Below are 13036 nucleotides of genomic sequence, written 5' to 3'. Positions count from 1 at the left end.
GATACCATTTTGACAGAAACTGAAACATTTGTATTACTTAACTTTTACAGGATGCAAAGTGGAACACACGCAGGTCACGAAATTACAACCAACCACTTTGACATTAATAAATAATTAGATTTTACAGTAATCCACTTAAACTGAAGTAATGGAAAAACAAGCCGCATTAATGCAAATAACTGTTTTTTTTTCATTCATGCATTCATTTAGATTTGGCAGGGCCATGGTATTTGTGAAAAATGTTCCCTCTTACCTAAGGGCGCACAAGTTTACAAAGGATGTAGTTGAAGTGGAATAGCATATAACCTAGATTATCAGGTTTTCCCTGAACAACTCTCCTTGAGCAGAATGTGCCTCACTAGTATCTGCTGACAACTCTTACCAGGTAAAACCCCTTTTGGGCTCTCCTACAGTAAATACTGGCAGAGCTGGGAGTTATTCCTAATTTAAGACATTGATAAATTGGGACAAATTACTCCGAAGACAGTAGCGCAAAATATGCATCGGTCATAGAATTTTTGGCGGAGCGTTTCTCCATATTCAGTAACAGCTTTAGGGTCATGACAGTTTTCAAACTCTGCTAGTGACACATCCAGCTCACCCAAGTAAAAGAGAATGAACTAGACAACAGCTGACTGCATGCTGTCTTTGACACCACAACTGTAAGATATACAGTGGATACAAAGACTTGCTACACCTTTACATCTTTACTTGAAATCAAATCATTCTTGTTTGGTTTATCAGATTTACTTGGATGAGTACAATTCTTTGGGTATGCATTTCTTCCAGTGTATTAAACATGAAATCATATGTTAGATTTGTAATTGTGCACATGGACCAGTAGATACTCAGAGGAAGCATCTTCACCAAGTCTGTTTGGAGTCTCTACCAGCCTAAATTAAAACTGGAAGAGAATGTTTTGAACACAGCTTGTTTATCGAAATGCATCGCTTCTGAACCTCTGTACTGGCTCATAAGGAATTAAAAGATCTGAAAAGAAGCAGTGGGCTAGACCATACTACAGAGCCCCTGGTTTTTGTATCCACTATATGTGCACAGAGACAGTTCTTCCAAGATATTTGACAATATATTAGATACAAGGGAAAAGACCAGGATAAATCGATGTGTACTCAAGGAAAGCCAGACTGGTGTTATGGACCAACATGAACTGTTGCTGTCTTTAATTGTTACTTGGTTTTTGATATATGTTCGCTTATTTATAACATTTCTGACGGTTTATAAGATGATAAGAATATTTAGTTTTGACAAACACTTTGCTTTGTTTAATGTTTTACACACTTGAGGTGGTTACCACAGAATACTTACAGTAGTTGTAATGTTTCTTCTCTCCTCCAAGCAGAATGACATTGCCTATTCCCCAAATGACTGACACATGTTCATTGACTGGTCCCATCAATTACACTGATATTTGTCTTTGAATGTTCATTCAACATGCCAATAAAGCATTGTTTGTCCCACACGGCTGAGTTTTAGCTTTGATTAGAGGGATCTAATGGTTCTTTGGCCTGAGTGACTTCAGAGAGCCAGGTGAAACTGGGTAATGCAGTTCTACATTAAACTCACTTTTTTGAAATAAACAACTAGATCATTTTACATTAATGACCTTCTATAGGTTTATAAGGTGACATTCACTTCTTTCAGTGGGCTTCTTCTCGACAACTATACGAATATTGTGTGAAAACAACAGAGGATCCATCAGTATCTTCACCATACTGCTTGCATGTAGTTTACATATATGGCACTAGGTGGAGCCAGAACTCCAATTAACCTTATGAACAGTTTATCATGAATACACTAGATTCTAGTATATTCTAGTATCTTTCCTAGTAACTAGAAGCAGAATAATTGCATAGCAGGCGCTAATGAGCAACAAGTGAATTGTTACTTTCACTCCACAAGGGCATATTTCCAAATTACTCACTTGATGATGGCCCATTGACTGTAAAAGGTCAACTTCCCATTTCACTGGAGTTGTACTATGTATAGTTTCCATGTGACAATTAAATGATTGATAAATGCAACGTGATGATGAGACAGGGTGAATCAAACAGCCTAAGAGTTTGCTGTCCCCTGGGAGCTAGGTAATTTATTTTGAAAGAGGTAAAGTATTACATTTGATTATGGTCTGTTGTATTGCTCACATGTACAGTCCTGAATAACAATGAATTTGCTTGAGTCTGTGATGTCAAAAAAGAAAAACATTCATTCAGTTTTTATCTGTGTTTGTGTGTGTGCTGGGGCAGGATGTCTTTGAGCTTTGTGCCCAGCTGACTGTGGCAACTCTCTCCTCGAAGGTGCAAGTTTAGGAGGTGTGTGTGTGTGTGTGTCATGAAATTTTAATGATCTTTTGTGCAACTCAATTAAAATGCAAAGCTGGCCCAGTTCAGCTTTGCATTCCTGGATGGTGCGTGTGTGTCTTACTCCAACAAACAATGCTCTTGCACGTTTTTCTGATTCAATGAGACGTTTGTCCACACTTGTTAAATTCTGTTTAGCAGTGGGGCCCTGTGCTTTATGAGTATTTGACGGCATAATATGATTTAATTATGGGTGGCAGTGTTGTAAGCCACATGAGAGTATGAAGTTCTACTTTACTGAGCAGTGGTGAAAGGCCCTCTCTGCATTTGACCCAGTCAGTGGGCAGTTACGTGGCAAGACCCAAATACCAACTGCGGTTAGGCCAGTGCCTGATGTAAGGGCAATGACAGGACTATCTCTACCTAACATGCCCGCCTTTTTAGTTTTGTAGACTTCATAATTTAGTAGTGCTTTTTCACAGGTGACATTTTGACACGTCACAGTAAAAGTACAGAAAATGATATTAGTAATAGTGACACAGTCAAAATGTCTGTTGTGAAAAAGTCCTGCAAGACCCTTCCCTTACATTCTCGACACATTTCACTGAATGGTTTGACATTACCGATCCTATACCCTCAGTAAATAACACTTAAACTAAGTGTATACGAATTATCGTTGTTTCTCTCAAACTCAAATTTGCTGTATTGGTATGACTTTTGCCATTGTACAGTTTGTACCCTGTTGCCTTCCCATGACAGTCAACACAACAGGCTGCATATGTCATGTTTACCACATCAACAGAGCAGTGCCACTGAAAATTTTGGGGTGGCACACCAAAACCAAAAGCAATAACTGAATGTTAGGCTGGTTAAAAAACTATGTAAACATGGAGTGTTAAGGAATCACAGACAGATATACTTTGGTTTCCTATTTTACACTTAAAATTACTAATTATCTGATGTGCACAGACAGTTAACATTTTGAGTCACACAACAATCTGGTTTTAATGTGTTGTGTATCTATATGTTTTTGGTGGTTCATGGTTCTTTAGATACACTGGTTGTCCTTTTCCTGAAAAAGACCAGAACATTTACTGGGAACAAGCCCTCTCAAGTTTAGGGGAGACTCGTGGGTACCCATGGAACCCATGTTCATCCAAATAGCTTGAGCAATTGTGGCCCCTCTTTTGGGGGCACCACTGCTCAAGAGCAAGGGAAGTCTCTGGTATCTCACAAAGGCTAGTGTCACTACCTGATTGTGTTTGGTGTCCACATTACTAAAAGATGATGTGAAAATATAATATGTATTTGCTGTTATACTGTCTACTCACGTTAGCTCTGAATAAGCTTTTGTCATGCTTTAATACTGTGTGTCAGGTTTGTGTTGAAAGCATGCAACTGTGGGAACAAAACATTTCCTGGAACAAGCCTTCTTGAATTTAGGTTCAGACCTGTGAGTAACCATAGAACCCATTATCATTCAGACATCTTGAGGTCAGAGTTTGAGGGACCTTTTAGAAAATGGCTATGCCTGTTGCTCCCTCGCCAAAATTTGGACTGTTATTTAGCCACCGTTCTGACAAGCTATACTGGTATGGTTGGTACTGATGTATGCCTTAGGGCTGGTTGTCTAGTGTCGAGAGATTCCACCACTACCTCCAGGGTAGCTTAGGAAGAAGAAGTGCACCACAGCCTCTTAAAGACAATGTTGTCTGCATTCAATTACTTCCTGGTGTGTTGGGGTGCTATGGCAGCACCAGTGCACCAGAAACCCCAAAACAACCAGTTTCCTTGTGTAACACTACCTGGCTTTCTTTGCACCAGTTTGTTTGCAGCAATTTGAATAAATGAAGTTTTATTTGGAATTATGCACAATGCCAGCACAAGAAAAACAAAAAATGACTAGTACTTTCCCGTCTAAAAGACACAGTCACAGCATTAATGTAGAACCATCTTCGGTTCATATCAAATTTCATGCAAAAATTCCCTTATGATATTGTAATAATCAAATTACCAAAAGTAAGCTGATATGCAGTGAAAATGTAGACACAGGACAGCTGTCCAAATCCAGCCATGTGCATGAAAATATGAGCTGTAGTTCAATAATTGGACAAATGTAGGCAGATTTTGAAGGAGCTCAGTAAATTCATATGAATTATTAAATTCAGTTCAGAAGATGATTAAATAAACACATCACAAAAAACTTTTACTGTGTTAAATCTAATTGTAGGCCTATCTAATGGAGTAACGTTCAAACATAATGGAAGTCAAATGTTTTTACTCAGTTGTGACAGTGTGACATTTATAGACTCTCTGTCTGTCCCTCCTCCCTCCCCAACATTCCACACATGCGGAGAAGCAACAAGCTACCGAACCAGCAGCAGCAACAGCTAGCAGCCAGCAGCTATCTTTGTCGGGGACGCGGCGTATTAACATGCAAAAGTTTAGAAACAGCGATTCCTCGTCCTGAATAGAGACAGGAGCGACGCTCGACGAGACCTGGGACGGCCGTGGAAACCATGGCTCGTGGCTGGCTTTCGGAATAGCGAGTTATTTGCGTTAATTTGAAGCTTCAAATGTGTGAAAAGTCGCTCGGTCTCTCCTCGTCGTTGAACAAGATGGCAGCAGCAGCAGCAACAGCAGCAGCAGCAGCATCGTTGCAGGATTTGACTGTGGTGCGGGTCCTCGTTGCTAGCCTGTTCCTTGACGCTCTGGGTGATACAATTTATAGGTCTTACTGAAGGTATGTCATTATATCTAACTCAACTGGTTGTCAAACACGTTGTCAGTATCACGGTTATGTTAGTCTGTTATATCATTTGAACGTTGAAATGACTTCGCTCGTAGCTAGCGTGTTTGCTAACTGGTAAGCTAGCCAACTTCAGTTTGTTCCCCTTTGCAGACAAATGTTAGCAGCGAAAGCTAATTAGTTTGAGCTAACAGCGAACTGCTGTTATTCAGGGGTCTATTGAGAGCGTGCACTTGTTTGTATTTTGATTTCGAGTAACTTAAACTAAGTATTTTGTGAGACGTTGTTACCATGAAAATATATGGAAATAGCCAAAATGTTACGATTGGGCAACCATAAAAAGACAAAAACAATTGCCTTACAGTAACGTTAAGTGTAACTTGGCCAGTTTGGTTGTTTAAGCTACATTTAAGTCACTTCTGACCTATTCCACAAAGTATAACACACCCATTGTTATGCTGCCTGTCACTTGCAACATAAGTTTCAACAGGTGTCTAGGCTGGTGTTGCCCTTCCCCCAGACACACACACACACACACACACACACACACACACACACACCACCCCTCCCATATGTTAACTGTCTCCTAGATTGATCAGTAACAAACTGCGTATACAGCTGGCACTCTTTACAACACTGAAACACACCACACACACATGCACACACACACACGTCTGTGTCATGGCTCTCCATTTCAGGCTTGGATCTTGTAGCCCTGTGGGGTATCAGGCTTCCTAGTTTGGCAGTGAGAGGATAGGGCAGGAGGTATCACAGCTGTGCCTATGCCAGTATCCCTTATTGACTGATGGGTATGACACCTTGCCAGGCATACAGAGGGTGAATCATTTCCACCGTGACCACACAAGTCATATTGGTGCTTCTCTTGCTTATTGCAAGTGACTTTTGTCAGTTGCATCAGGGAGTTAATGGTTTAAAGAAAAGTTGGCTCATAACAGAGTTTGTTATTGTCTGTCGGCAACATATCAGATAAAACTCAACAGCCCTACAAGTCATGAGAAATGAAGTGTGTTGTATTGCCATGTTGACGTTGAGGCACACCCCTTGGCCTGTCTGAGCCTGTGTGTGAAGGCGTCAGAAGTTAGGAAGGCTACTGGCTCTTAGCAGGCCTTTCTTGTAGAACAAAACGTGTGCCTTAGACAACCAGCTTCACAAGTGTGTTTTTGTAACATGTGTGAAGTAGCGTTAAAACTGGAATCACCTGACCTGAGTGTTGTTGGCCCAGTCAGACACAGTCTATGTCTCTGTTTGGAAATATTCAGGAAGTGTGCCTGACAGGCTTGGCCTCTGCCTTTTCTCACAGTGCCATGACTTGCTGCAAGGAGAGGAATGTTCCTTAAAAAACTTGGAGAGAAACTTGAAAGTAATGAATAAAATTTAAAAAGAATTGTTTATTGTTGAAAGTTTGATATACTTTGTCATGTGTGACACCCTAACTATGACATTCTCCATTTCATATTATCAGCCAAATGAAAGCAAGTTGTCTCTATAGCCACAGACCTACATGACTGGCATGTGTGGCAATGATCAGATAATATTGACTGTTAGCTGTTGAAAAAACACATGGATTTGATGTTTTTATTGTTTTCCTCAGGTTTGGTATCACATATGGTATCATTAAACACACCATGAATTTGGTATCGCAAAAGAAACTTGTATTTAAATTCACAGATCTGAGTTTCCTGGTCACTTTTATTCGGTTGAATTGCCTGTGCTTTTTTCCTCTTTTTGTGTCTTCTACTATCAGATAGAGTTAGTAACTATACTAGTGTCTTACCAGGGGCTAAAGACAGGACCATTCTCTTTCATTTGTCCATTGCAGATAATGATTTGACTGTGTTTATAAGACATCTGAACCATATTCGTGTATTCATGCGGGTTGTTTGGAGTGTACACTTCAGATGTCAGACTTGGGTCACTTTAAAAAGAAGATGTAAAGTTGTGGTTAAATGTTTGAATATTGTTTAAAAATCTGATTTGAATACATAAACAAGTACTTTCATTCTGTAGACTCATTTGAAAATGACTATATCATTTAAATCAGCTGTATAGTGCACATGCCATAAACTAAAACAGCAGCCAGAACAGGTCATAGTGGGCTCCCTTGGTTGAATGTACTTCAGCGTTTGATTAACTCAGGTTTGGGTTTTGAAGTAAGGATGTAAAATACAAGTTGCATCACGATACAATGTCATAAAGATTCTTTGGACAGTGATACAATATTTGCTGATATCACAAAGTCTGCCATGATATGGTTGCAATTCAGTTTAATTCAGTGGCCTGTAATCAATATGAGATGATATCAGTAAATATCCTCATTGTCTTTTTCCTTGCTGCCTACCATTATATGTCTGGCGCTACGCCACTAGCCTTGTTTGAATGTTGAGGAACAAGGTGTTCTGGGATGCAAATGGTGACACAGACGTGCCAAATGAATTTCAAAATAAAGGCATATATCTTAAAGATGATGATCTGTATGGGATATTTTCACGTTGCATCAATAATGTTGCATAGCTGATCATGGAATCAACATATTGATCCAGATTGATGTATTGTTACACTTCTATTTTGAAATGGATCAAAGCTGAGGATGTTGCTTGGTTGTCATCTTATTTGTCAACAATGACAATAGTAATATGCATAGCTCATTACACAGTATTTCAGTAGAGTCAGACAGAAAGGTTTATTAATCAATGCTATCATCTGACAGTTGTTTCAGTGCATAGGTGCATAGGTGTATGTGCAACATGTCACTGAGTTACAGAGCATGATGTTTCATTTCCCCCTGGTGTACTGCTTGCTTTGCGGTTCTACTTGGTGTGAAACTGACCCTTCAGTGTAGCTTGCAGGGACAGGCCAGAGATGCAATGGGCTTCCCCCATCTCCGATTACAGTGAGCCAGTTCTCCTTTCCAGTAAGGATGACATGATGGCTTAGATGTGTATTGGCTTTGGCAGCTTTTATGATTGCTTTACTTAGACCACAGTTTAGACCTCAGGAGTTTGGTGATAGGGAAGGTGCTGCTTTGCTCTTAACCACTTTGCCTCTCTGGACGCAATATTGTGGTTAGTCGAGTGTTTGTACCATGATTTTAAGCAATGTTTCATTTTAATATTTACAAGTCGTGTAAGCTATTTCAGCATGTCAAGTAAACTTGTAGATAAATCCTAAGCCTAGAAACTTAATTTTGTCAACTTTGCTGGACTAAACTGATACATGTGGGCTGTGTTTTATTTATCTTTTTCCTTTAGGTATGGCCTCACAAGTCTTGGTCTACCCATCACACCTGCACTCAGCTCAGACAAGTGCCTTAGGAACCAGCAGCAGTGGTACGAGCAGACACAAAGACGAAGCTCACCGCAGTAATAACACCAGCAGAGCCTTTCAGCACCGACCCACGTCCAAGACCTATGTGATCGGAGTCAACTACGGTATTGCCTATCCCAACAACGTTATCCCATCCTCAACCGGTGCTGATTCAGCAAGACTTCACAGGGGACTACAGCTTGGAGAGAGGGAGGAGTGGGGATTGCAGACTGTAGGATTACAGAGACAAGAGAGCTGGGAGAGGCAAGGAGAAGGTCCAGCTGGGATCCAGGAGTCTCTTTGCCAGAGCAGAGGCCCACAGGAAGTGAGGCTTCGTAGAGACAGTGGTGGAACTCCATCAGGAGGAGGCTTGGACTGCGGGCTACTAAGGAGGGCCTGTATCAGAGCAGAGGAGGAAGAGGGCATAAACAGGATAGTTCAAGCGGTAGGAGGATACGTCAGCCTTGTAGACACAGGTGCCACACAGAGATGTGAACAGAAGGAAGGTGAAGGTGGAGAACATCTGCGGGCGAACAACTGCGTCAGAACCATGCAGATAGTGGAGGAGGTATCTGCTCTACCTTCACTTCCTCCCCCTGTGGCCATGTTGCAAACCAGCACCGGGAACAATGCAGACACTGTCAGAGTAGGGGGTGGAGGGGCACTGCCCTCTCAACACAGCAGGGTTGAGGCCGTGACCGGCATGGGAATCAGGGTGGATGGGACCGAAATCAGGCCTAATGGCAGCACTGAGACAGTGGCAGGAGCTACAGTGACGAGAACTGGATCAGGAGATGGTGACTATCAGTTAGTTCAGCACGAGGTTCTGTGCTCCTTGAAGAACAGCTATGAGGTCTTGGAGTTTCTGGGTCGTGGCACCTTTGGTCAGGTGGTTAAGTGCTGGAAGAGGGGAACGAATGAAGTGGTGGCTGTTAAAATACTGAAGAACCATCCATCCTATGCACGCCAGGGACAGATAGAGGTGAGTATTTATGTCATTTTGTTTTGTTAATAGAGAAAATGTATCTTCAGTGTTGTAGTTGAAATTGTGGATTAACTAAAAAAAATGCTTGTATGGTGGCCTAGTTGTTTGTGACTGCTATTTTGTTGGAGTGTCACATCAGCACATGACAACGGAAACACTGCTCCTTTTGCTATTTTTGATTTCGACAGAGACTGATTAATCTTTCTAGATGCCAAAGAAGTGTTTGCTTTATGCTCTGTTGGTCTGAACTGAACCTGTGTTATTTTCTCTCTTGTTCCTGAACCTCCAGGTGGAGATCCTGGCCCGGTTGAGCAGCGAAAATGCAGATGAGCACAATGTGGTGCGTGCTCTGGAGTGCTTTCAGCACCGCAGCCACACCTGCTTGGTGTTTGAGATGCTGGAGCAAAATCTTTATGACTTCCTCAAACAGAATAAGTTTAGTCCACTGCCACTCAAAATCATCAGGCCCATTCTGCAGCAGGTAAAGCGACATATGTTGCAGACGTGCAGATATAACCCATACATGCAGATATAGTACCCACGCTCATAGAAGACAGTGTTTTGTTGAGGCTTGACATGTCTGCTTTTATATATGTAAAACTTTGCAGGTGGCAACGGCCTTAAAGAAGTTGAAGTGTCTGGGTTTGATCCATGCTGACCTGAAGCCAGAGAACATCATGTTGGTGGACCCCTCCAGGCAGCCCTACAGAGTCAAGGTCATTGACTTTGGCTCAGCCAGCCATGTCTCCAAGGCTGTCTGCTCCACTTATCTGCAGTCCAGATACTACAGGTGAGTAATTCCACCTTCAGTCAGATCTCTGTATAATCCATCATTCACTAAATTCAAAACTAGTGGAGCCGAGTCCACCCTGCAGTGGGTGATGCTTGAGTTGACTGACATACTTGTTCATACTTTGTAACACTTGTTATGTTACGTTTGTTCTCTGTTACTTATCAAAGCTGTTTTTAAAACCCACAAAAATAATTTGCTGTGATTGGGTAGATTCATTTGACTGGCTTTTGCCAGTTCAGAAATGACTACAGATTCAGAGTGACATTTTTACAACCCAAATGCCATATTTACAATGAGGAAGTGCATAGTTAAGTTATGTATCCCATATCCAGGGATAAGCACAGTGTCAGGGCAGCTGTGGTTCAGAAAGTAGAGGGGTCATCTACCAATCGGAAGGTCAGATTGTCTTTGGGCAAGATACTGAACCCCAAATTGCTGTGTGTGTGCGTGAGAATGTTATCTGATGAGTAGGTGGCACCTTGTTGCTTAGTGTTGGTCACCTTTGTATGAATTTGTGTGTGAGTGGGTGAATGGTGTCTGTGTTGTAAAGCACTTTGAGTGGTTGCTAAAACGAGAAATTAGGGATGTACTGAGTATTCGGTAACCGAATATATTCGGCCTAATATTGCAAAAAAAAACACACATTCGGTATTCGGTGGAATAAGTTAAAAGCAAGGCTGAATAATAGCGGTGTGTTTTGATAACGCAATCAAACAGCGTGCTGTGACGGGCCGAGTAAAATGTCGGCAGTGTGGCGATCCGTCTGTCACCACACTCGTATTTGCGACTAAAAATAGTTTTGAGCAAGCAAAATAGGCGTAAATCATTCAACACGCTGTGTGAGCAGCCTACAGATGTCAACCAGCAGCAGAAACGAAAGGCGAATCCCACCGATTGTGGGTTGGACGGAGGTCACAGACACAGACAGTAATGTATTCCTGTCAAATACGGCGGCCATCGGCTTACCGGCGCGGAGAAGTCGGCTCCAATAATATCCTCTTCTTGGCGTCATGACTGTCCAGAAGTACCTGAACAGCCGAGCCAGCCGAACACAGGTATGTGACGTGTCAGAGGAGAAACGAGCCCTTCACGGCCCACAAACCTCACCGCACTTTAGGGACTGTTCTTTACTTATGAAGGGACTGTCGGGAGGAGGCTGGCTGGTTGATTCTTATTTTATTTATTTATTTTATTTTGATCCCCTCCTATGTTCATCACTCATTGATGCTTTTTTTGAAGTATGAATAAGTCAGTAAGTAATTTATTCCACTGAAATATCATTGATGTATTATAGAAAAGTGATCTTTTTATAAATGACAAAAGGCACATCTGCCTCATTTTTGCTGTGGTATCGTGATACTACTCAGAACCATGATATTTTCATTGGTAGCGTACAGTGGGATCCAATTTTGGTACCGTGACAACACTAATCTGGAGGGGGTTCATCTGCAAAAACTAATGAAAAACTAAACAACAATATTCGGTATTCAGAACTCGGTATTCGGCCAAGTGTTTAATATTATTCGGCTTCGGCCACACATTTTCATTTCGGTGCATCCCTACTAGAAATGCGCTACATAAATGCAGTCCATTTACCATGTTTAATTTTGTTCTGAAACTTTGCTTTGAGGATCTAGTATATTTGGTGTTACTGTGTAAGAATGGCTATTTTGTGCTGTAAAAACATGGGCAGTTGTTGTTGTTTTTCGCTCAGGCGTGGAGGCCAGATTACAGATTGGCAGTTTATAGTTGATTAGGTTTTTTAGCAATTTAAGATAAGACATAGATCACATTACACTATTGACCTAGAAGAAACAGCCCACAGGTGAAAGTGAAATGTATTTTATTTTTACTTGTAGCCAGGTTTGTTTCTAGAGAAACGAAAAACAACCACTAGAAAGAAAAAGCTGCACACCTCAGAGGAAACTTGGCAGGTTTCAAATTGTACAAAATGTTCAGCAATTAGATTGACAGGACAGAGTACTTTTTAGGAAGATCAGATATGTCATGCAGTGAAATGTCATGTCATTGTGATATGCCAACACACTTAGCTGACTTAGTCCCATGGGTAATAGTTGTTTATGAGTGTGTGTCTCTATGTTTCCCACAGGGTTTAGTAAAGTCTTTCTCCAGCTTTATGTGTTTAGGCCTTTGCTCTTCTTATGTAATGTGAAGTGCTCTTTATTAACCTGCACACTCTCACAGGGAGCTCCACAAAGTGCATAGTCCCCCCACGTCTTTCTCTCTTTCTGTCGTTTTTGGATCCATGCCTGCATACATGTATGTCTGATCTGTGTTCAGCGTGTCACGCCCTAAACTCTGCTGCTATTGCATAACTTGTAGAGGAACTGAGATGTTTATACGAGGAACGGCGTCATGAAATATTTGGCATGTCTCGAATGCTGGGGTGAGAGGGAGAATGTGCTTACGAAACGCAAACAGGATTGTGAACTTCAAGACGCATCGTTGTGCAAAAGAACTTACGTTACTAAACCGTAAGCTCACATTATGCCACACAATGCATTTAACAAAATCACTTGTTCTCTCATTTGAAATGTGCTGAAAACTGTGGATGAGTCATTGTGGACTTGTTGGCAAGTGGAAGTTACTGGCAGATGACATGTTTAATGACGTTCATGCTTGTCTCAAAGGAAAGTACTTCCTTTTCATAAACCTCTGAACAACTAGCTGGCAATTTCATTCACCTATGCTCTAAAAAGCAAGTTTCAGCAAGTCGGCTGATTGAGTCAGATAAACTGTTGCTAACTCTTAAAACGTTGTGACAAATGCTGTTGAGATACTGGGTATATCTGCAGCTATAGACAGTACACATCCATCCTTACACTCTGTCCTATAAGGAGCACATT

General features: G+C 41.4%; 1 protein-coding gene across 3 annotated transcripts in view; it reads left to right on the top strand.

Annotated features, from left to right (window-relative positions):
- Window positions 1-4687: 4687 nt before the first annotated feature.
- Window positions 4688-13036, top strand: part of LOC125887131 (homeodomain-interacting protein kinase 3-like) — a 32592-nt gene continuing 24243 nt past the window's right edge. For all 3 annotated transcript variants that reach the window (XM_049573692.1, XM_049573693.1, XM_049573691.1), the window contains exons 1-4: window positions 4688-5061; window positions 8337-9373; window positions 9666-9857; window positions 9985-10166. In XM_049573692.1, coding sequence (XP_049429649.1) covers window positions 8339-9373; window positions 9666-9857; window positions 9985-10166 — 1409 coding nt within the window. In that variant the 5' untranslated portion in view covers window positions 4688-5061; window positions 8337-8338. The remainder of the gene's footprint in view (window positions 5062-8336; window positions 9374-9665; window positions 9858-9984; window positions 10167-13036) is intronic.

The sequence above is a fragment of the Epinephelus fuscoguttatus genome, linkage group LG4 (genome assembly GCF_011397635.1).
Source record: "Epinephelus fuscoguttatus linkage group LG4, E.fuscoguttatus.final_Chr_v1".
In the NCBI taxonomy this organism is placed as follows: domain Eukaryota; kingdom Metazoa; phylum Chordata; class Actinopteri; order Perciformes; family Serranidae; genus Epinephelus; species Epinephelus fuscoguttatus.
Note: the sequence above shows the minus strand (reverse complement) of the source record. Positions and strands in the feature narration are given on the sequence as shown.